This window comes from Haematobia irritans, chromosome 1 (genome assembly GCF_050003625.1).
Source record: "Haematobia irritans isolate KBUSLIRL chromosome 1, ASM5000362v1, whole genome shotgun sequence".
In the NCBI taxonomy this organism is placed as follows: Eukaryota; Metazoa; Arthropoda; class Insecta; order Diptera; family Muscidae; genus Haematobia; species Haematobia irritans.
In genome coordinates, this window is record NC_134397.1 from 273,999,845 (window position 1) to 274,025,976 (window position 26,132).

Below are 26,132 nucleotides of genomic sequence, written 5' to 3' on the forward strand. Positions count from 1 at the left end.
GGCTGTGTAGCTGTGGCGTTGCAAAGTACCTAGAGGCATAACACATTCGGTAACACCACCACCACCACCTATCCTCAAGGCATCTACAAACATATATTCATATTTGATCAAATGAACAAATGTTTACATCGATATCCTTTAGTGTTATTGAGAGAGTAATTGTGGTGAAGTTGTTGATGCAAATGGGGAACCAAAACTGCACACCACATCGCCAATGACATACGAAGATATGGGGGATGGAGTATTGAGAAAATTTCCAATTTTTATTCATTTAAATAAAATTCGATTTAATTTAATTTATTTCAATTTAATAAATTTATTTCAATTTGCTGATAAATTTTTTTTTTGCATTTTTACTTTTTGCTGCATGACTATAGAGCCAGGGTACGATCGAGTACCCTCAACTAAATTTACCAGTCCAATTTTCTAAGAATTTTTAAATGTACCAACTGAAACAATCATTTCCATATTCGTGGCACTTGTTCCTGTGTCAATCCTGATTACAGATTTGCGATTGTATTTGTCTCTATGAATTTCAATTCAATTTTGAAATCAGCCATAAAAGTCTCATTGTATTTCCTTAGAATGGGAAAATAAATGAATATAAAATAGATTACTAATTCCCAATTTGTTTCAAAAGAAATATAAAATTGGAATTTCTACCAACTTTCCATATCTATGCATTTTCGTTTGTAGAAAGGTCATTATTCAATTCGAATCTGTAGGAAAATCCATAAAATTCTCATACCTAGGTCAAACAAGAAAACCAAAATGCACATTCATATAATTTAACTTAAATAAATTGACAGCAACGATGATTTGAAGACTGTTTCATAAAAAAACACAAAGATTTGTGGCTGAAGTTTAAATGCATTCAACACATTTGCATTTTGTCAATGTTTACTAGGGTATTTGTGTATTTGAGACGTAATTTACCACATTACCACACGTATCATACAAGATAACAGTCACACATACAAACACAAACCAATATTAGGGAGAGAACATTTGGCAAAGGTAAAAAATAATAAAGTGAATACTTGAAAAAAGCAAAAAAAAAAATTATAAGATATGATTTTTATTTTCATAATTTTGCTTTTTTATTAATAATTAATAATATATAATATCAAAAATTCGACTATATTTGATTAGAATTTTTCAAAAAGTATTTGCAATTTTATTTATTTTTTTTTTTCGAAATCTGGGTATAATTACGTGTATGGTGTGAAAGAACAAGTGGTCCGACATTTATTAATATAAATATATTGGCAAGGAATTGTGGTGGGCAGGGTTGTCAATAAAATTTCAAGAAAAATCGTCACTTTTTTCCGAAAAAATCGTCATAATTGTCACTTCCATTTTAAAAAATCGTCAAAAAAACTGCAATGTAAATAATATTCAATACAAACTAATTCTTGGTTAAAAACAAAAGTATTTATTTCATATAAAAGATGATACGGTCAAAATTTGGTAAAGGGAAAACGCGTGTAAATCGGTGAAATCGTTTATTTAAAAAATTAAATTAAATTTCTTTTTCAAGTTCAATTAGTATAAAATTATGGAAAAATATTCAGTTAGGCTTTCGCTTTTCCAAATCCGAATTGCCGGGTCTTACGCTTGACACCTGCCATTAGATTTTGTACAACCACCTTGTCCACCTTCTTCGCCGCAGAAAGCCAGTTTGCCTTGAACTGCTGCTCGTCCTTAGCAGTTTTTTTGGTCTTCTTTAGGTTCCGCTTGACAATAGCCCAGTATTTCTCAATTGGGCGGAGCTCTGGCGTGTTGGGAGGGTTCTTGTCCTTGGGAACCACCTGCACGTTGTTGGCGGCGTACCACTCCATGGCCTTTTTACCGTTATGGCAAGATGCCAAATCCGGCCAAAACAGTACGGAACAACCGTGTTTCTTCAGGAAAGGTAGCAGACGTTTATTTAAACACTCTTTAACCTAAATTTCTTGGTTGACAGTCCCGGAAGCTATGAAAATGCTGCTTTTCAAGCCACAGGTAGAGATGGCTTGCCAAACCAGATATTTCTTTGCGAACTTTGACAGTTTTATGTGCTTGAAAATATCTGCTACCTTTCCCCTTCCTTTTGCCGTATAAAACTCCTGTCCCGGAAGCTGCTTGTAGTCGGCTTTGACGTAGGTTTCGTCGTCCATTACCACGCCTCCGTGAGCCTCCGGGATCGAGCTTTGGCCGTCGTATTTTGTTTATCATCGCGATTTGGAGTCACTACCTTCTTGTAAGTCGATAGTCCGGCTCGTTTTTTGGCTCGATGCACGGTTGTAGACGATACACCCAGCTTATTTGCGGCATCTCGGAGAGGGAGGTTAGGGTTTCGCTTGAAACTACCGGCAACTCTCTTTGTCGTCTCAGCAGCTTCCGGTTTTCGATTTCCCCCCGATCCAGACTTTTTGGCTGTCGACAAACGTTCCCCAAACACTTTAATTACATTTGTAACGGTTTATTTGGCAACTTTTAGCGATTTTGCCAGCTTTTCGTGCGAGTAGCTCAGATTTTCGCGATGCGCGAGCAAAATTTTAATACGCTGCTCTTCTTGCTTGGACGGCATTTTGACAACTGAAGATTGAATTTCAAAATCAAAATAGGAGCAACATTCTACACACACACACCTTCAAAATGAGGGGTGTTCAGGTTTTTTAAATGCAAACTTGAAAGAAATACGTCAAATTTTGACCGTATCACCCTTTAAAGAACAGAAAATTAACATATCCAACTATGCATTTCAACAACAAGGCCATAATAAATTCGGTTTTGTATAAAAATAACATAAAAAAAATTATGCAATGCTATGCTATGCAATTCAAAAACTAATATAAAAACTATTTTTTTTTTTCAATATATAGTTACTAATTCAGTAAGATTTTTATTTAAAAATTTTCCACAATTTGATCATAAAACACTTATGGTCTCTCCAATTAAGAGGTACAATTTTCTATTGAACAAAAATTTTAACAAAATCGTCTATAGAAATAAATTTTCTTAGAAATAAAATTTTGCAAGAAAACGTCCTATAGAAATAAATTTTTCAAGAACGTTCTATAAAAATATGCAAAAATTGTTATTATTACACTCAAATAACAGTGAAACCACCAGGAAGAAAACATTTTGTTAATTTTAGAAAATTTTTAATATTTTTAGAAAATTTTAACTAAACATTATTACAAACGCTGACATCACGCCGGTATCACAAAAATAAGTAAATATTTTTCGACACATTCAAGAAAATTTATTAGACATAATTAATTTTTCTAACTTGTTAAAGAAAATTTTGTATCTTGAAAGAAAAAATTGCAGTTCAAAATTGCAAGAAAGTCTTTAGTGACATACGAAGTTCATGATGGACGCATTTGTAGTAAAATATACAAATTTAAAGAAATAATGAACTATTTTGTGAGAAGTACGAATTTATTAAAACTTTTTACTTCATTCGTGTATAATTTTCCCCGTTTTTTAGTTCATCTAACTAACGTACGCAAAAAAAGTTATTAGAGTAAAGGAAATTTCTCCATATATAATAATTCCATGAACTGAAATAAAGTTAAATTGGCGTTAGTGAAATAGAGAGCTCACTTTTTTTTTTGAGTGTAAGAAAATTTCTTCAATTTGACAAAGAAATATTGTTATTTATTCATTATTAAGTTACAATTAAAATTGATAACTTACAAAAGTTTAATGGTTATGACAACTAAGGTCTTAAGCTCAAATATATAACATTATTTATATAATGTTGCAATTACTAAAATTTTAGTTAAAATTTACTAATATAAAAATACATATTCTTCCACTTTTTTTCTGGGTGTATAATCATTTGTCTCAAACTGATTGCTGATTCAATCATCGAATAAATGTAATGTGATAATATTATTTTAGCCAATATATAATTATTCTTGTTGCCAACACTTTGGGCAGTTGTATCAATTTTTTGCTCTTAATTTCAAATAATTTAGCTATACACCCCAATATACACATTCAAAAAATTCACACATATATCAATTTAATCAATTTGCAAAACCAAAAAAAAAAGCAAACAATCTCAAGTAGAGAAATTTTATTTCACATCAGCTGGAGATTTTTTTAAGATCTTGAGTTTTGTTATGCTAGCTTTGGTTATGCTTAAACAAATGTTTCAATAAATCACACATCATAAAAATTCAAAATAAAAATCCATAATGTTTATTCAAATGACTATGAAGCAAAGAAATATTGATGAATTTATTTATTTATGTGTTTGTGTGTGTGTGTGTGTGCGTGCGTACAAATATAATACAATTAAATATAAATGAAATTCAATGAGAGAAATCATAAAATTTTAAAATTCAATATCTATTGATGACTACAAAATACCCAAACACTTCAAATAGAAGATTTAAATAAATTACAAACAAAGTATAAAGAATAAATAAATCGTATAAACCTTGTAATTGGGTACTCTTGATGATTCATGCCACACTCCATATGCACGAAGGAAGAGGAGCTGTTTGAAGCTGTTGCAAAACATTGATTGATTCCCATTAAAAGATATCGAAGATAATAGGAAAATATTTGAATAGCAAATAATAATAAAACACACACCTAAGACGGATGAGCCGACTTACCTATAGGCTTTGCAAATGGAATATTTATTTATGCCAGAATCTTAGAATTGTAAAACAAAAGAAACCAACCAAGTATAGGTATGGTCGATTTTAATCATTTTTTGTCATCTTGTTCCATTTTGTTATACATTAAAATTGGATTAAGGCAATCAATGTAAATCGTTCGCACAGAAAGAAAATTAAGCCTTGGCTAGAGTTTCTTAACGAAAAAAAAAAATCAAAAAGACAACATCAAATATAACCATATATCTGACAAAGGCAAGAGAGAAAAGTAGTAAGCATACGGTCCTTTCGTTCTTAACGTCCGGGTTCAATTGTAGACTCTGACAAAACTTTAAATTTTGCCTAGGAAAAAATTCTAAAAATTGGTTTTTATATTTCATCAAAAACTCTTGAAGTTCAGTTTTTGCTCTCCAATGAATAAGACGTCTTTCGCTATGCCATCTAACGCTAAATCAGTTTGTGCAAAGTGCTTTAAGGCTTTAACTAATAATTTTTTCGTTAAATGTAAAATTTGCTGTTCTAAATTTCATAGACTTTGTTCTGGAATTGAAGATGAAAATGCATATAAACTTTTAAAAACGTCATCAACTATATAGTTTTTTTATTGCAACGATTGTGCTGCAGTGTCGAGAGATTTGTTATCTTCTATCTCTATTCTAACCAATGAGTTAAGAGAGCTTAAAGTGCAATTCTCATTGTTTGCTGGGGAATATAAAATGAGAGCTGAGAAGACATCGAATGCAAATTTGTCTGCGGTTTTAACATCTGATTTTGCTGTTTCTTCATCCTCTTTCGCTGATGATGTAATGCACACCCATGATAGTGTCGCAGCAGTGCATAATGATATTGTTGTTGAGAATGATGTTTCTATTGTACAAGAAAATATCTCGTATGAAACTAATGCTTCTCGCCTTATTGAGAGAATGGTAGTGATCGTACTGTTCTCGGTACTGTTGTTGTTGGTGCTGATGATCGAACATATGGTTTGTCTGCCACGAGTTCTGCTACTAGTAAATAGCTGACTTTAAATACTGTGTCAAGTGAGAATTGTTTTCATTATTCTTCATCTAATTGAGACTCTCTTTGTAAAAACGTTGAGAAAGCTGTTGGTAATGCGAAAGTAGCTGAAACTACTAGCAATAATTTTATGTCATTTACTGAAGCCAATGCGGCTAATCATGCAATGAGTCAAGATACTAATGCTATTATTCCAGACGGTACTAATGATGTTCAACAAAATAAGTCAAACTGGATGCATGTGCGTAAAAGAAACATCCGTAGAAATGTAGTTTTTGGTGACAGCGCAAATTGTGAGTTGGACGTGGTTGCAAATAAGAAATGGGTTCATATTTCTTCTTTTCGTCCTAATGTAACACCTGAACAAATATTATGTTACGTAGAAAAATATGCCAAAGTTCCTAGATGCAATATTGAATTCTATAGACTGGTTAAGAGACAAACTGACTTAGAGTCTTTAAAATGGATATCATTCAAGTTGGGAATATCTGCATGTTATTACAATGAACTTTTTAAACCATCGCTTTGGCCTACCAATGTCCCAATCCGTCCATTTGATTTTTTTCCGAGAGTGAGAGAACAAGAGAAGAATCTTTGATTGATAATCTGACAAAATTCAGCGATTTAAAGATATATTACCAAAATGTTGGTGGATTAAGACGAAGTTAAATAATGTTTACAGTTCGTCAAGTTGCTTGGATTTCGACGTATATGTTATTGTTGAAACTCGGCTAAATAATGATTTTGCGGATGAAGAAATATTTGATACTAGTTTTTTTTAGTATATATCGAGTTTTGAAGAGGCACTTGTCCATAGCCTCTTTTTAGGGGTTTGTACCTTGAGTCAATTTTCGCAAAGTCAATATGAACAGATTTGCTACTTTTGAGCTTTCGATCCCAGTTTTTTGTCCATTGGTGAACCTTGTTTAAAGACGCCTGGAGTTAAATAATGTACGGATACATTTGTATTTTTCCCAGTTGACATTAAAACTGTGTCATCTGCAAATGTTCCAATGCAGCAATCTTCGTTAACAGTCATATCGTGTGTGTAAAGTAGATACAGCATAGGTCCAAGTATACTACCTTGCGGAACTCCTACAGATATTGGATATAGATTAGTAAATTCATTACACCCAGAGAAGGAATATGATCACCTCAAACATGTTTTAAGACCAAAATGTTATTTTTGGATGGTGACCATGTAACATGGTTTTCGCAACCATGTTATTTTTTCTGACATCATGTATCTGATTTCGGCAAGCAGGTTATATTTGACGAGAAAATAACATTTTAGTGACAAACATGTTACATGGTCACCATACAAAAATAACATTTTGCTCTTGAAACATGTTTGAGGTGATCATATTCCTTCTCTGCGTGTATTAAGGCATACTCTATAAAATCGATTACTCATGTATGAGCTAGGAATCTCAAAATAATTCTTTGGAAGTAATCTGCTGAGCTTTAGAAGGAGACCATCATGCCATACTCCATCAAAAGATTTGGAAATAGCCTTCTGTCGAAGGCTTTTTCAATATTATCGGTGACTATGAACTTGTACGATAGTCGAGTACTTTTTCCGGAATCCAAATTGATGGTCCGGAATTATATTTCTTGAGACAATATATGATTCCTGTATACTGCAGAAGAGTTTACTTACCAATTACTGAAAGTAGAGATTACTGGTCTATTGGGATCGTGTAGTGTTTTCCCCGTTTTTTTTTTTTTTTTTTTATAATGACAACACCTGCAACTTTCCAGCAATTTGGAATATATTTAATTTTTAAGACAGCGTTCACTATTTTGGTTAAACGCATAAATCTATGGTATGGTAAATTTCTTAAGATATCACCCTTAATTTTATTAAAACCGCCAGATTTTTATTTTATCAAACGGCTGCTCGCTAATTGCATAATTATCTATTTGATGTTGAAGATTTTGTCCTGCATTGTTTTTTGCATAAGAAGAATTTGAAAAGGTCAAGTGGAGATTATTCGCAAATTCGGTCGCTTTTTCGATGCTGCTTTTGGCCCATTGTCCATTGCCTTTTAGTATTGCGACGTTCTGTACAATTGGTTTATTTTTTAATTTTGCCTTCCAGAGAGAATCGTCGGAGTTTTTGTTGGGACTTAGATTGGACGCATGCTTGTGGAATGTTCTGTCATTATATTGTTTTATTAATCTGCTAAGACAAAATTATTTTTAAAATTTCTGTTATTCTGAACTGTTTTGAGGAAATACGAACTTTGGTTAATCCTTATCCTTTATTTGTATATAATTTTCCCCCTTTTAAGCTAAAAAGGTCAAGGTAACTTTCTATTGGAGAAATCTTAACAAAAATATACATAATAATATCCATGACCTAAAATAAAGTTAAATTGGTTTTAATACCCTGAAGAGTTAACTTTTTTAATGTACTTGTAGCTTTCATAATCAGCATGTGTCACTTAGCCGGAATGTAAAGAAAATAGTTTTTTGACTCTCAATGTGTCAAGTTTCGTGCCCACAAAACAGAATTTGCGGGAAGCTTGCAAACATCTGCATTCAACCTGATTGTTCGCAATTTGCTTCTTTCGAGAGTTGTCCAAGAACGCGTCCTTTGCAATGAGTCTAAGACGTTTTCTAATGTGTAAATTTACCCCGTCAATGACAAATCCATGTTAAAGTGACCGGTACTTTCCATACGTTTCGACCAGAACTGGGGCTGGTCCATACACACCAGGGACTAGTTCTGTACCGGTCCTGGGATTGATCCATTTCCCGTAGGTTTGTTTCTTTCCAAAGTTAGCGTAATTTCAACAGATGGATATCGCTAGATCGTCTAAATGAATGACACTATATAGGATTTATATACACTATGGGATCAGAGACAAACATTTCGAAGTGTTACCAAATGGAACAGATCATGGTGAGATTCTATGTCGATCTAGGGATGTCCGTCAGTCCGTCTAGAAAGGTTAGGTTAGGTTAGGTGGCAACCAGATGTATCAGGCTCACTTAGACTATTCAGTTCATTGTGATACCACATTGGTGAACTTCCCTCTTATCACTGAGTGCTGCCCGATTCCAGGTTAAGCTCAATAAAAAAGGACCTCCTTTTTATAGCCGAGTCCGAACGGTGTTCCATTTGCATTGCAGTGAAACCATTTACACTGAAAAAAATATTGTCGTGAGGTTAAAGATTTCATGTCTTTAAGACGCATTTCTCTAATATAAAGTTTTTTTCCTTGTACACAAGTCGATAAACTTTTCAATGAAGTCATATTGTCCTTATAATTAAGTGATTTCACGTAAAAATGGGTATCATAACATGAAAGAAAAAATGTTTGGGCTAAGGTCAACTTGACTTTAACAATTCAGAAAAATTCTTTAAAATTAATGAAATTGTCTTTAAATTTTTTGTCTTTTTGCATCTTGTCTACAAAGCAAAAACTCGTTCATATATAAGACATGTTTTTCAACACTTTATTTTAAAGACGTTTTTTACTTGAAACCTAGCATAATTTCTATTAGAAGTCGAGTCTTCATTTGGAAAATAAAGTTGTCGTTAACTCGTTTTTAAAGGACTTTGATAGCATATGAAGAAAAAATGCTGAAAAAGCATTAAATTTGCTTCCTAGAAGCAAGTACACAAAACCCACATTTAAAAGAGAATTGTGTCTTAAAAATACCCTCACTTGTATTCTCCGCTTCTTTGGCTCGGAATCAATACCAAAATTTTTAAAGTAAAGACAAAATCTTTGGAACCAGGCATGCTTTTTTTTCAGTGTAGAGAAGCTTTCAAACACTCAGAAATGTCACCAGCATTAATGAGGTGGGATAATCCACCGCTGAAAAACTGTTTGGTGTTAGGTTGAAGCAGGAGTCGAAACCACGACCTTGGGTATACAAGGCGGGCATGCTAACCATTGCACCACGGTGGCTCCGGTGCTAACTTCACAAGAAACAAGCTATCTACTTGAAACTTGGAACAAGTAGATTTGACCGGAGGTACGAAGCTCCTTGGAGGAGCCAATATCATCCGATCTGGTTGAAATTTAGTTTATGGTATTAGTATATGGGTTCTAACAACTATAGCTCCCATATAAACCGATCTCCACATTTGATTTCCGCAGATTTCTGAATGTGCACATTTCGTCCGATTACAATGATGGGTCCGAGTGAAACATTTTTTATTTGTGCTTAATACATAGAAAAATATAATTTTCTTCAATCACAGATATGATAGTATCAATCACCAATATCAATTAACAATTAATTGATCTAATTAAAAATTTAATTGATAGTATTAATTTCTGTGATTAATTTTTGTTTCAATTAAAAAATTTGTTGAACCAATGAAAAATTTTTAGAGTACAATTAAAATTTGGAATAGGAAAAATTTGGAATAGGAAAAATGTTTGTCTTGTCTAATTTCTACACCCTTAAATACCATAAATGGGTAAAAAGGCGAGCATGCAACCGTAAAATTATATCAAGGCCCATAGTAATGGAAAACATATTTGTGGTGTCATTCGTAGACTCAAAACCCAATCATTTTAAGAAAGTCGTACATAAGCTCTTAGCCTAACATTTTTGGTAACTTGATTGAGGAAGTGTTCAAGTACGACACAGCTTTTATTCAACGGAACTTTAACCGTTCTTCTGAAATTCCAATCTATTTGGAAAATGTTTAAAGGCAATTTATATTAAACAAACAACCTTAAATATTTCCATTTTGAAAACAAAACTTGCACATATGCTTTAGACCTACATACAAAATAGGTCGAAATTCGTAGACATAGAACAAGAGATAACTTAAACGAAAGATATCAGAAATTTAGTTTAAGTTGGCGTTAGTCCATAAAATACCCAACGACTGGTCAACGTTTAGCCTCCATCACTCCGCCATAAAGATGAAAATAGAAAAATAGCTAAAAATATAATAGCGTCTACATTTTGAATTGCCTTTTTTTCTTTGCTTTTTTGATCTGAATTATTAATGTGTTTTTCTTTCTTTTTCTTCATTTTATTCTTTGTAGGCCATCAATTGTACAAGACGTCACCAGGATTATACTTCAGATTTGCCGCCAGCGAGGAAGACATCATATGTACGTACATCTACAACTGGATTCTAAAAAAGGAGCAATCACTCAAGTCATCAGGAGGCTGACAAAGAAAGAGTCTACTAACAGCCAAATGAATTCATTTGGTATTTAGTATTGTTTGAAATATGTATGTGTGTGTATGTATATGCGAGTGCGCTTATTGTAGTTAGTCTAGCGTGAATGTGTGCATCTGTATTGTATGTATAATGAGAATTTTTTTTCTTTGTAAATGTCCAGGTGTTTTATCACTTACTCATAATTTTAAAGGCCACTTAATTTGTGTATCGTTTGTTTTATTTATTTTTTAAAATAAAATCCTTGTAATTTTAAGTAATTATCTACTAAACAAATGTTAGGGCAGCTAGCCTAAGTCCATGTAATTATTATAACATTTAATAGGATTACAATGTTCTCAATGTTTCTTTTTTTTGTAGCTTAAGTATGTTATTATAATGACACCATAAATCCTCTCGAATACTTAAATTGTTATCGATGGTGTAAAAAACAAAAACATTTGTAAATTACTATTTTAATAAACTCTCATATTCTTTTAAATATATAATATAAAACTGTGTATTATTAATTCTGAGAGTATGAATTTTTGAAGGTAAGTGAATGTCCGTAAAAAATTAAAAGAAATTTAAAAAATTAAAGAGAAATATCTAAAGATGAGAGTATCCGATAAATCGATACCCCAAGCATACCCTGTTGAATCTAAAGTGTTTGACTAACTAGGATTTCCAGACATGCCTTGGAGTGTTACCCTTTGGAAAGATGAGAATAGTAGACCACATTATTTTGCAGACTAAACATTTTGATGGAAATCCATATGAAAAACTCATTTTGTCCTTGTCAAAAAACCTTATTTTAGCCAAATCCATTATAGAACAAAGAAGACGCTTCGTGAGAAAAAAATAAAAATTTAAAAAGAATCCAAAGTTTAACACGAAACTCCATTTTGTCAATATCTCCTTTAATAAGCGTTCTAGAGCGAAATGAACATTTTCCGCGACCAACCCTAAGAAATCAAAATTTGTATAAAAATCCCTAAAAGCAAATACGTAGCGGAACAAGTCCTCCTTAAATATGCGCCCTAGGGTAAAGAGACAGGTTGATTCGTCATCTTCCCCAAAAAATCTAAATTCCAAAGAAAATTAAAAAAGGACAATATAAATAAATATGCGTTATACACTAAAAAAATTAATTTGGATCCAAAGATTTTGACCTTCTTTAAGGATTTTTGAATTGATTCCGAACCAAAGACGGAGCTTCTTTAAAATAAAAAAAATGAATTTGTTAGTGACCTATCTGGCTTTAAATCTAGGATCAATAAAATTCAAATTAAGATACAGATCAAATTTATCGAATTTTCATTTTCTTTCCCCGGTATATTAATAAAGCTATTCGCAAAGAAATGCCAGTTCAAAAATCCAAATTATGACGGATATTTCAAAGAAAACAATGTTTCCTTAAGGTGAGGTCGTGAGGTCCAAGATTTCTTGTCTTTAAAATACGAATGCAAATTTTGCATTTCTCTAATATAAAGTTTTTTCCTCGTCCAAAAGTCGACAAACTTTTCAATGAAGTCGTATTGTCCTTATAATTAAGTGATTTCACTTAAAAATGGGTATCATAACATGAAAGAAAAAATTTTTGGGCAACTTGACTTTAATAATTCAGAAAAAATCTTTAAAATTAATGAAATTGTCTTAATGTTTGTTATCTTTTTGAATCTTGAATACAAAGCAAAAAATCGTTCAAATATAGACCATGTTTTTCAACACTTTTTTTAAAGACTTTTTTACTTGAAACACAGCACATTTTCTACTGGATGTCGAGTCCGAATTTGGAAAATAGTGTTATCGTGAACTCGTTTTTAAAGGACTTTGATAGCATATGAAGAAGCTGAAAAAAAACGATAAATTAAAATTTGCTTCCTAGAAGCAAGTACACAAAACCCAAATTTAAAAGAGAATTGTGTCTTAAAGGTATCCTTACTTGTATTCTCCGCTTCTTTGGCTCGGAATCAATACCAAAATTTTTAAAGTAAAGGCAATATCTTTGGAACCGGACATGCTTTTTTTCAAAGTGGAAATTAAATTCGAATTTAGCCGCTAAAATCTCCATTTCTGCACGATTACTTTTCATTAACCCTCTAATGCCCAAGCCCGTCTTTAGGCGGGCTTCATTTAATAAGGAAGCTTTTATTAAAACACACCTTAAGACAATATAAATGGACAAAATGAAAAGAAAACTTATTCGAAACTATACAAGAGGCTTTGCAGCATTTGCTGAATTTAACTGTATACATTTATCTTGCTTAGTTCTCTTGTTTTTGTGTCGTTAACATTGAAAATTTAATCAGCTGGCAAAAAAATTGGGGCATTAGAGGGTTAATAATCCATTTCAAACACTGAAAAAATTATTTACGTGATATTAAAGATTACGCAACCTAAATTTTAGTATGCTCAATTTAAACAATATTAAGGATAAACTATCGGAAGATTTTTCGCTTTGAAATATCTGCTATAATTTGGATTTTTAAACAAAATTTATTTATAAATGAATGATACAAACAAGCTAAAAAAATGTTTTCGAATTCCATTAAATCTGATAAAAGATGGGGTATCTGACACTCAAGAAGAAAAATGTGGAGATCGGTTTATATAGAAGCTATAAAAACCATGGACCCATAAACACCATCAGCACACTTGGAGCTAATCGGATAAAAATTGCGGTGTCCTCAAGGCCAATATGTCGAATAGGGTATATAGCAACCATGTAGAGTTACATAGGTGCTATATCCAAACATGGATTGATTCCCCCCATATTCGGCACACTTATTTATGGACTCAAAGTACCTCTACACACACAAAAAAAATAAGTCAGTAGCAGTAGTTCATGGCATTATTATGTTTTGGGAAGGTTTTCTTGACTTGAATTGTGTACGTCAGTTAACCCTTTCACTACTGATGTCCACTACAAAGGTGAAGAGGAGTGGTGGGATTTCAACGCAGAGAAGTGAAGCAACGCAAAGTGTACTGTTATTGTTATTGTGAAGTACCCCTGTAGAAAACGAGTGGACTGTATGAGCGTGTTTTGGTTGATTATTTCTCAGAGCAATGAGAAATAATCAACGATATTATGAGGAAGTAGCCAACCGGAAAGAAAATAAATGATAAAACAGAAAAGTTTAGTTTAATGCAAATATATAATATTTATTGAGAGATTGGGTTAAAGAGAGTTAGTGTAAATGGAGAAGAGATGTTCACCGTTCGGAAGTTGGAGGGAAAGAGGTTACAAAAGAACGCGTCTGAAACCGATGATATCTGAATGTACTAAATTCAATTAGGAAAAATTCACAATAGATTTTTTCGATAATAATTCAATAAGATTTTACTAAAAGTTATTGACAATAATTCACATTTATAATTCAAAGCAAGATAGAGAGTACATTTTAATCCATAATTCATTAATTCAAAAATGCAATTCATTAATATGCACGTGATAAAATTCATTTAAATTTATAAATAAATAGTAAAAAATTCAAATCAAATTCATAACAATTTGGACAAACGTGAATTTTGTCCAAGAGGACATTCGACAACGACTCCAAACTCTAATTCCCCCACTTAGTTTCGATCTATTTCTCTATGTTATTTTAAAGTAGAGGCTCTTATCTAAATAAATATAAATATCTTCCATATTGCTGGGCACTAAAATTTATTTTCATAATATTTCTTGACAATAAACGAAAAATACACAATTTTAAGACAATTTTTCTACTGTACGTCTCTAAAGGGTGATACGGTCAAAATTTGGTCAATATAAACTTGACGTATTTCTTTCAATTTTGCATTTAAAAAACCTGAACACCCCTAATTTTGAAGGTGTGTGTGTGTAGAATGTTGGTCCTATTTTGATTTTGGAATTCACTCTTCAGTTGTCAAAATGCCGTCCAAGCAAGAAGAGCAGCGTATCAAAATTTTGCTCGCGCATCGCGAAAATCCGAGCTACTCGCACTCAAAGCTGGCAAAATCGCAAAAAGTTGGCAAATTAACCGTTACAAATGTAATTAAAGTGTTTGGGGAACGTTTGTCGACAGCCAGGAAGTCTGGATCGGGGGGAAATCGAAAACCGGAAGCCGCTGAGACAACAAAGAGAGTTGCCGGTAGTTTCAAGCGAAACCCTAACCTCTCTCTCCGAGATGCCGCAAATAAGCTGGGTGTATCGTCTACAATCGTGCAACGAGCCAAAAAACGAGCCGGACTATCGACTTACAAGAAGGTAGTGACTCCAAATCGCGATGATAAACAAAATACGACGGCCAAAGCGCGATCCCGGAGGCTGTACACGACGATGCTGATGAAGTTTGACTGCGTGGACGACGAAACCTACGTCAAAGCCGACTACAAGCAGCTTCCGGGACAGGGGCTTTATACGGCAAAAGGAAGGGGAAAGGTAGCAGATATTTTCAAGCACATAAAACTGTCAAAGTTCGCAAAGAAATATCTGGTTTGGCAACCCATCTGTACCTGTGGCTTGAAAAGCAGAATTTTCATAGCTTCCGGGACTGTCAACCAAGAAATTTAGGTTAAAGAGTGTTTGAATAAACGTCTGCTGCCTTTCCTGAAGAAATACGGTTGTTCCGTACTGTTTTGGCCGGATTTGGCACTTTGCCATTACGGTAAAAAGGCCATGGAGTGGTACGCCGCCAACAACGTGCAGATGGTTCCCAAGGACAAGAACCCTCCCAACACGCCAGAGCTCCGCCCAATTGAGAAATACTGGGCTATTGTCAAGCGGAACCTAAAGAAGACCAAAAAAACTGCTAAGGACGAGCAGCAGTTCAAGGCAAACTGGCTTTCTGCGGCGAAGAAGGTGGACAAGGTGGCTGTACAAAATCTGATGGCAGGTGTCAAGCGTGAGGCCCGGCAATTCGGATTTGGAAAAGCGAAAGCCTAACTGAATATTTTTCCTGAATTTTATACTAATTGAACTTGAAAAAGAAATTTAATTTGATTTTTTAAATAAACGATTTCACCGATTTACACGCGTTTCCCTTGACCAAATTTTGACCGTATCACCCTTTAGTAAATGGATAATCATATAAAAACAGTAGCCTATATTATTTCAATAAAGGGTCTAAATGCTCAATAATATAAATATTGTAATTTTTAATCGGATTTCGAACATTGTAGCATCATTGCACTACCAACATTTTTCTTGTGGACTTTAATGGACGCGTGTTTCTTCAGGTCAGATTTCTACAATTTACGAACTTTCCACAAGCAATGTATTGGTATTTAAAATCGTCATTTTCGACCGCGGTGGATTATCCCACCTGAGTAATGCTGGTGACATTTCTGAGGGTTTCAAAGCTTCTCTAAGTGGTTTCACTGCAATGTTGAACGCCGTTCGGACTCGGCTATAAAAAGGAGGTCCCTTGTCATTGAGCTTAACATGGAATCGGGCAGCACTCAGTGATAAGAGAGAAGTTCACCAATGTGGTATCACAATGGACTGAATAGTCTAAGTGAGCCTGATACATCGGGCTGCCACCTAACCTAACCTAACCTAACCTAACCTAAGTTGAGGAAGCCATCACCTGTTTATGAATCTTAATGGAAATGTTCATTCCTACAAATGAAATCTATTTACGCATTTGTTACTAAATAACAATGCAAAAACATCTTTTAACGTTACCACAGAACTTTTCTAAATAAAATCATTACAATAACCTCTTTAACGGTGAATTGCGTATTCCATTAGTTGAAGCTTTGACTACCATATATTTTTGATCTTCAAATATCTGGAATATTAAGGAAAAGTACTCTTCTTTTTGCAAAATGTAGTAAAATCTGGAAATTGGAATAATTCCCTACATTTGTAGAAAAAATGAAAAATATGTCCTTTTTTCCCTACACATGTAATTTTAGGGAAAAAAAACCTACAAAAAAATATTTTTCCCTACGCATGGCATCACTGCATGCGCTCTTATCAGCTAGTGCAATGATTTTATCCTAAGTAAACAAATGTGTCCCTAATATCTATCTAATGATAAGGACCAATTCTAAGATATTTTTATTGTCGCCGTTATCGCATTCATGTTCAAAAGATATTTATTTTGAACACTTGGGTTCATCGTTTTTTGAGTGTAGCTTTGAATTTCAAGCTATTGGCTATGCCAAAACATGAACCGATGTTCATTCATTTTGAATTTGGTTGGTTTGTGTGTGTGGTCGCTATAAACTTAGACCTATATACTTCATGTTTTTGATCTGCTTGCGGACAATATACGAATTTGCGGCAAATTCCAGCACCATTACGGCCTTTTTGAAGGCTGCAGCGTGATTACAACAGACATACAAACAGACGGACATCGTTAAATCGTTTTAGAATTTCTCCCTGATCCAGAATATATACTTTATGTAGCCAGAAATCGATATTTCGATGTGTTACAAACGGAGTCACAAACTTATTATACCCACATCACCATTTTATGGTGGTGGGTATAAAAACATGTATTGTTTTTTTATTTTCAGTATTTCACCGAAATAGCCCTTTTGCCCCCGAAATAGCCCACACTCTCTGTGTGTGTAACAAAATATGAACATCACTTAAATCTCGAAAAGTACATGTTATTGTCATTTTAATTTCTCATTGCTCAACACCCCTTTACAATTTATAACAAAACCCAACAAGAGGATGTTGAATCAACATAAAATACAATAACATGCAGACTCTTTGCAATTGTGGTGTGTCTACCAAATATGCATCAGTGTGCGTATGAATATCCAATTTATTTAGGTGCGTATATTACCCACATCACATGCACACACACCCTTCCCCCCGCAACAAGATCTGCAGTCTTCAATGTAAACATTAACACTTGCACATTAAACAAAAGCAACAGTGACACACGCACTCACACGCTCATATATGCATCGGTATCAGCAGCAACATTGCATGGACAAACAACACTAACCTCACAAACAACAGCACGCATTGAGCGAATAATAAACATTCGCCAATACAACAGACACATGACACCCACACACACAGACGCACAAACACACTCCACCCTTCTTATGTAAAGTGAGAGAACAGATGGATGCAATGTGAAGTGCTACAGATTTCTACTACTGACCTAGACAACGGCAACAACGATGACGACTACGATGATGACGACGATGACGATGGCAACGAGAAACACAAGTTGGCGTTTTGTTAGCTTTCGTTTTTACCCAAAACATGAATTCGTTCACATAACCCAACATTCTTTCAATTACAAAATACACCCCCCACATCACACAGCCACCCTCAATAGCACTAACATCCGAAGGAATGAACAGACGAAGGGAGAGAATGACTGCAAACAAAAACAAAACGTCGCCGACGACGACGACAACAACGAGAACGATGACAACAAAACAAGTGCAAAATTTAGTGTTAAATAATGATGGAATAGCGGTTATGTTCATACTTGTTATGCTTTCTCTTCGCTCTCCGGCAATAAAATGAAACAATGCTCGCCAACAACATACCGGTCGACCCAATATGTCAAATGTGTTTTGTTTCCGTTTCCACTTCACTCTCCACTCACGACGGCAAATCCACTCTCACAGGAAACATAACGGAATGAGAATTCATTAATGTTCCGATTTTCAAAATGTTATGGTGGTCATGGAACATGCGCCCTAACGCCAAATGTTAATGCATTAACATAACTCCGAAAAGTGTGGTGAATTTCGTGATGTGATGTTATGTTAAACATCGTGGATATGAAACATGAAATGTTAATCACGAATGTACTTAAATATCCTGTTAAACGAAGGAATTGCAACAGACCCGATTGTACTGTTGCTTCTAAAGGACGTTTGGTTGAACAAGGTGAAGGTTTTGCTACGCATAAAATATGGGCTACGTTTATGAATGAATGCTGCCTCTAACATCGGCAGTTTTGGAAGGAAATATGTAGGACGCCATGGTTAAAGTGAAATTAACACCACTTCCATGCCCGCATCCATTACAATGTTACTCGCTTAAAAGAAAAGAAGGAATTTGCCTTACAGCATAACAATCTTGTAGGTATTTCCAGATTCATATTTGTGACAAGGACAACATTTTTTTGTTATCGTTTGACATTTTATAGCATTCATTATGCCAAGAAACTACACATTGTCAAACAAACAAACAATAATTAAACAAGGAGGCCAAACTTAAAATTTAAAGGGGATTTTATGCTTTGTAGGAGATTGCTGAATGAGAATTTGGAGATTTGTGAAGAGTATTAAAAAAATCTAAGGAAGGAAAAATTGTCTTAACGAATTTGCTTACATTTTTTATAGAAATTAATAAGTAGGTTTACATTCTCCGTCCGAGTTACAGTCCAAATTAATTAATATTTTCCATAACGAAACACATACACTGAAAGAAGCTAGCCCGGTTTCAAAGTTTTTTTTTATCTTTGCACTAGTGATATTGGTATTGATTCAGAGCCAAACGAGTAAAAAAATTCACCCAGCACAAAAATTGGAAGTTGTTCCAAAAACATATCTTTTAAAGCGCATTCCGGAATCCCCCATCGATTTTTTCAACTGCCGATGCAGTCCTCAAACAATTCTTTTAAAAATTGCCGGGGGTGAGATTTGAACCAGCGTTGTTTAGTTTTTCATTGATAATAATTAAGAACATCTCAGGAAGTAATTAGAATGTCATGCCGTGGTGTCATATTAGGCGCATACACTCAAAAAAAGTGAACTCTCTATTTTACTAACTACAGCCATTTTAACTTTATTTTAGTTCATGGAATTATTATGTTTCGAGAAAGTTTCTTTTACTCTAATAATTTTTTGCGTACGTTAGTCAATTTAACTAAAATCGAGGAAAAAATTATACAAAAATTAAGCATAAATGTTTTATAAATTCGTACGTCTCCCAAAATAGTTCATTATTTCTTTAAATTTGTAAATTTTACTACAAATGCGTCTATCATGAACTTCCTATGTCACTAAAGACATTCATGCAATTTTGAACTCCAATTTTTTTCCTTAAAACTACAAAATTTTCTTTACCAAGTGCAAAAAATTATTGATGTCTACTAAATTTTCTTGAATTTGTCGAAAAATATTTACTTATTTTTATGATATCGACGTGATGTCAGCGTTTGTAATACTGTGTAGTTAAAATTTGGTAAAAATATTCAAAATTTTCTAAACTTAACCAAAAGTTTTCTCTCTACACCCAGAGAAGGAATATGATCACCTCAAACATGTTTTAAGAGCAAAATGTTATTTTTGGGTGGTGACCATGTAACATGGTTTTCGCAACCATGTTATTTTCTCGGAAATCATGTATCTGATTTCGGCAAGCAGGTTATATTTGACGAGAAAATAAAATAAAACATGTTACATGGTCACCATACAAAAATAACATTTTGCTCTTGACACATGTTTGAGGTGATCATATTCCTTCTCTGCGTGTAGTGGGTTCACTGTTTTTTCAATGTATCACAAACATTTGAATAGATGTTTTGATGCATCGTGCAAAAAATACTGACAAAAATAAAAAGTGAAGTTCATCCAAATGAACTTCCAAGGCACAACTCTAAAGCAATGCAAAAGATCAAAAATGGAGTACTTTCTTCCAATGACAAGCCCATGTAGGATAAAGTGGCAGCCCGATTAAGATTCAGGCTCACTTAGACTATTCAGTCCATTGTGATAAAATTCATTGGAGATGATCCAAATTTGCACTACTTGTGGATCACAAATTGGGGACAAATTTGGAAGCTCTTTTTATGCTGGGTTATATTTTAAATTCCGTTTTAATTACTTGACATTGGGAAAAAAATTTGAATTTATTAATTTTTCCTGCTTTATTCATCGTGAGATATCCAATTTTATTAAATGTATTAACCGATCTAAATTATATCACGTTAAAAAAAATTTTTTTAAAAAATCTGAAAGGCCTATTCAATTTTGGGATACGCTTGAGCTTGATGTTGATTGCAAAAATCAATTACTTTTTTTAATTGATTCAATCAATGTTCCTTACTAAATAACTTTTTGCTAACTTTAATTTATTTTTATTTTCTTTAAAATAAGAAAAAAGTTGTATACAAATATAGTGCACAATTTTACTAAAAAACAACTAAGGAAAGTCTAAAGTCGGGTGGGGCCGACTATATTATACCCTGCACCACTTTGTAGATCTAACTTTCCGATACCATATCACATCCGTCAAATGTGTTGGGGGCTATATATAAAGGTTTATCCCAGATACATATATTTAAATATCACTCGATCTGGACAGAATTTCATAGACTTCTAAACAATCCATAGACTCAAAATTTAAGTCGGCTAATGCACTAGAGTGGAAGGCAATGTTAGTAAAAAAATATGGGAAACATTTAAATCTGAAGCAATTTTAAGCACACTTCACAAGAGTTTATTTAAGATTTATCGCTCGATATATATGTATTAGAAGTTTAGGAAAATTAGAGTCATTTTTACAACTTTTCGACTAAGCAGTGGCGATTTTACAAGGAAAATGTTGGTATTTTGACCATTTTTGTCGAAATCAGAAAACCATATATATGGGAGCTATATCTTAATCTGAACCGATTTCAACCAAATTGGGCACGCATAGCTACAATACTAATTCAAATCCCTGTGCAAAATTTCAACTAAATCGGAGTTAAAAATTGGCCACTGTGGTCATATGAGTGTAAATCGAGCGAAAGCTATATATGGGAGCTATATCTAACTCTGAACCGATTACAACCCAATTTGGCACGCATAGCTACAATGCTAATTCTACTTCAATTAAATAGGAGTAAAAGATTGGCCACTGTGGTCGTATGAGTGTAAATCAGGCGAACGATATATATGGGAGCTATATCTAACTCTGAACTAACTAACTGATAATACCCTGTTCCACAGTGTGACGCAGGGTATAATAAAATAGCCTATATTTCCCTACAATGCACATTGGGCCAAATGACCGAAATCTCACTCATAAAATCAATTTTTGAACTTGTTAAAATTAAACATTGAGTGCTACGAAAAAGTTGACAACACATTACCAAAAATTCGAAATGATAAAACAATAAGGCAACCCGTTTGGCCGTTTCAGGACGACAAAGTGGCAACCTTTTGTTATTGATTTTTTTCTAGAATTCATAGTTTAGCAAGGTGCTTTAGAGATTTTGCTGGTAAAACAAGGTTTTTAAAGTTAAAACAAGGTTTTTAAAGTTTGAAATGAAAAAATGTATGTAACATACTTTTAGTAAAAATTAACAGCGATTGTAAATATTGTTTGGTTATTTAAGAAAAATGTGTGACAAAAAGCATATTTTTTCTTTGCTTAATTTAATGTATGCCCCATGTTGTCTGGAGTAGAACTTACTATATTGGAACGGATTGGTAGAGTTCTTTACTGCGTTAGAAAGGTTGAGATGTTGTCTTTACTGCAAATATAAATTTGTCTGCTTATAAGTGCTAATGAAGGTACCCCATTATAATTATGGTGTTACAATCGAAACGCAAAAATTATTAAATATTAGATAGAAAACAACTCCCAGTGCTGTAATAATAATGCAAAAACATTAAAAAGAGAGACGTCGACTATGAAAACTTGAAGAAAAAAGTAAAATAATTGTGCAGGGAAATAGAATGAAGTAGATTAACATAGTTTGTTTAGTTGAAACATCTTGACAAAACAATGGTAACGAATGAGAAATTTGGGTAAATCTGCAATATCTACCATTATCATTAATAATAGCTATATAAAATAAAATATCGTCCTGGGTGTCTTACTGTAACTGATTCTTCGACACATGGTCGTTACAAAATTTCCTAAATCATAAAGCTAATATTTACATATAGCAGAGTGTCAAGGTAGTGACACGTATATAAGTAATATCATCACTTCAAACGTATTTCAAGAACAAAATGTTATTTGTGGACTGGGAACTAAAAAACATTTTTTTTTTCTACAAACAGGGTTGGCAAAATCTGGAATTTTTTTTAACGAATATGTTCCCATTTCTACATAGTGTTGCAGAAATAATGGTATTCATAACCTTTAGCTAAAACGAGAGTGTAAGAGATTGAATTGAATTAATTTTGAATTGAACTAAAATTTCTGAAATCATATACACTCTAAGGTAGTGATCAAGATGGATTAACAGTGTGCATCAGTTCTAATCTAGATTTTCTGTTTCCAATGTTACTACATATTGTTATATTTAATTTGGTGTATTGTAAAAGAAATTGAGATACATCCTCCATTAGAAAGTGGGCGTGGCAGTGGGCGGATCGGTCCGAAATGTTTATCATACTTTATTCTCATCCCCAGTGGTACATGTACAAAATTTCAGAGCTCTATGCGCTTCCTTTGGGCTAAAATACGCCCTCCATTTGAAAGTGGCGTGGCAGTGGACGGATCGATCCAAAATTGATCATACTTTATTTACATCCCCAGTGGCACATGTACAAAATTTCAGAGCTCTAGGTGCTTCCGTTGATTTAATGCGTCAAAAACCTATCATTTGGCCCACTGTGCAATGGAAGAATTTCGCTTAAATTGAGTTTATAAGTCTCTCAAATGAGTAAAGTTTTCTAAAATTTTACCTGTCTTGAATTTCATAAAGCTCTACAGACATTTTAACTATTTTACAGACTTTATTATTTATTCATTTTTCCTAAATACAACAGAAAAAAATAATTATTTTTTATAAATTTTCTTCAATTTGTCAATGACAGTGTTAACTTATTTGTAACATGTTGCAAATAGTAAACTATTTTCATGGTGGGTTAATTTTTTTTTTGCGAAACTACGAAATCCTTCTAAAGGTGTTCAAATTAAACTTTACCACCGCTGCAAATATTAGCAATGCAAAAACTTTTCATCAATGATTAATTTACAAAAAAAAAAAAAAAGAAGCTAGCACAATTTTACGCTTCTTCACCTCCATTTAAATGCCAAAGGCTTTTGCAACCATCACAGCTAAATATCAGATTTATCATTGGCATTATCAAATGATCTAAAATCCAATGCAAAATTCTATTGCCATGGAGATGAAGAACAAAAATAGCAAAGCATCACAAACATCGTTTCAAAAAAAAAATGAAGATACCAAGTGGTGAAATCAATCATTGTCAGATTTTTATAAATCACGGTCAACACTAAAAGAAAATAGAATTTCCAAAAAAATCAAAATAAATAAAAGCGAAAAAAGAACAAACTTAGGATTTGCGATTTTACACTTTTTAGAATCATTTTGTTTGTTTTGTTGTTATACGTGCTGAAAATCCGTTTGATGCCATTGTTATCGACATTGGCTTACACGGAGTTTTAAATTGGGTGGTGATGGTAACGATTTTTGTTTTGTCAGTCGAATGAAAAATGTTGATTTTTCATTCGTCATTTATTGTTCGCTTTGGCTTTTACATATTTAAATAGATAATGGAAGTTAGACGACTCTCTGCAATACCACACATCCCATTGTATGATAATGGTCAGTTCTATGTATATGGCGGGAGTGGCTATTTGGGAGTTGATATCTCTATGGCATAAAAATGATGCATCACTTAAAAATTCTAAATATTCACGTCCATCCGGGGTTTTTAGTTTTTCCATGGATTACAAGTGTATTCATCCGGTGGAAGGGAACATTGTTTTTTTCATAATCCATGCAGTTTTTTTCAAACGTTTCGAAGTACTCTGTTGAAAATCACTTAATAAGAGTGGAAATTGGTATTTTATGTTAAAATTATAGAAATATTCCAACTAACTTTAAAGACAATGATAATCAAATACTAAGGATGAGCTAAAGTTTATAACGACTCGGTACGAAGTTTTTACAATTTTTGTTATGGAAATTAAAGAAATGGTTTCTATAGAAACTACTTCAGATTGCGGGTGTAGATTTGATTGTATAAGCTACAAATTTTAACTTAAGATATTGGCTTTCAATTTTGCATTAAAAATTAAACAAATCCCTTTTCCAGTTTACTTGTGGGCTTTATCACAGACGGAACTTTTATGTTCACAATACTGAACCTACTTTGCCAAAATTTTGCACATACTAAATTGTGAGGCCCATAGGTTATGTTAGGTTAGGTGGCAGCCCGATGTATCAGGCTCACTTAGACTATTCAGTCCATTGTGATACCACATTGGTGAACTTCTCTCTTATCACTGAGTGCTGCCCGATTCCATGTTAAGCTCAATGACAAGGGACCTCCTTTTTATAGCCGAGTCCGAACGGCGTTCCACATTGCAGTGAAACCACTTAGAGAAGCTTTTGAAACCCTCAGAAATGTCACCAGCATTACTGAGGTGGAATAATCCACCGCTGAAAAACTGTTTGGAGTTCGGCCGAAGCAGGAATCGAACCCACGACCTTGTGTATGGAAGGCGGGCATGCTAACCATTGCACCACGGTGGCTCCCAACGTTTGGGAAGCATTCAACAATTAATTAGTTGAAACTATCTTAATTTTATTTTGGTATATATATATATATATATATATATATATATATATATATATATATATATATATATATATATATATATATATATATATATATATATATATATATATATATATATATATATATATATGCAAAACTATATTTTAGCTATATGCCAAAATAAAATTAAGATAGTTTGATTAACTACTACTATATAGTATTGCCCTTGTTTACTAGAAATTGCTGTAATCGGTGAGGCATACAACATAACAAGTTTTTCAGAGTTGTCATATCCATTTTTTCCCATTCAGCCGTAATTGCAGACTTCAGTTCTTTGGGTGTTGTATATTGCTTGGACTTCGCAAATACCTTAGCGGATAATATCGTTCAAATATAGGTTATGTTTTTCAACACTTTATTTTAAAGACGTTTTTTACTTGAAAAATAGCATAATTTCTACTAAAAGTCAAGTCTTACTTTGGAAAATAAAGTTGTCGTTAACTCGTTTTTAAAGGACTTTGATGGCATATGAAGAAGAAAAAGCGAACAGTTCAAATTTGCTTCCTAAAAGCAAGAACACAAAACCCAAATTTAAAAGAGAATTGTGTCTTAAAAGTATCCTTACTTGTATTCTCCGCTTCTTTGGCTCGGAATCAATACCAAAATTTTTAAAGTACAGACAAAATCTTTGAACTAAGCATGTTTTTTTTTAGTGTAGGATTTAAATCGGGACTTAGCGCTGGCCAGTCCAGTAAAGGTATACCACGAGACTTAATAAAGTTTTTTGTGAGGCTTGCAACATGGATGGGAGCATTATCTTGTTGGAAAGTCCAAACTTCACCATATAACTCATCTGCAAAATCTATTAAATTGCGTTCATTTTAGTGGGGACAAAATATATTTTACATTTTCTGTTTCTTGGT

The 26,132-nt window shown here is 33.3% G+C and overlaps 1 protein-coding gene across 1 annotated transcript in view; it reads left to right on the forward strand.

Annotated features, from left to right (window-relative positions):
- AstA-R2 (Allatostatin A receptor 2) overlaps positions 1–11,245 on the forward strand; it is a 63,504-nt gene extending 52,259 nt beyond the window's left edge. The window contains exon 4 of the mRNA XM_075294640.1: positions 10,661–11,245. Coding sequence (XP_075150755.1) covers positions 10,661–10,756 — 96 coding nt within the window. The 3' untranslated portion in view covers positions 10,757–11,245. The remainder of the gene's footprint in view (positions 1–10,660) is intronic.
- The last annotated feature ends 14,887 nt before the right edge of the window (positions 11,246–26,132 follow it).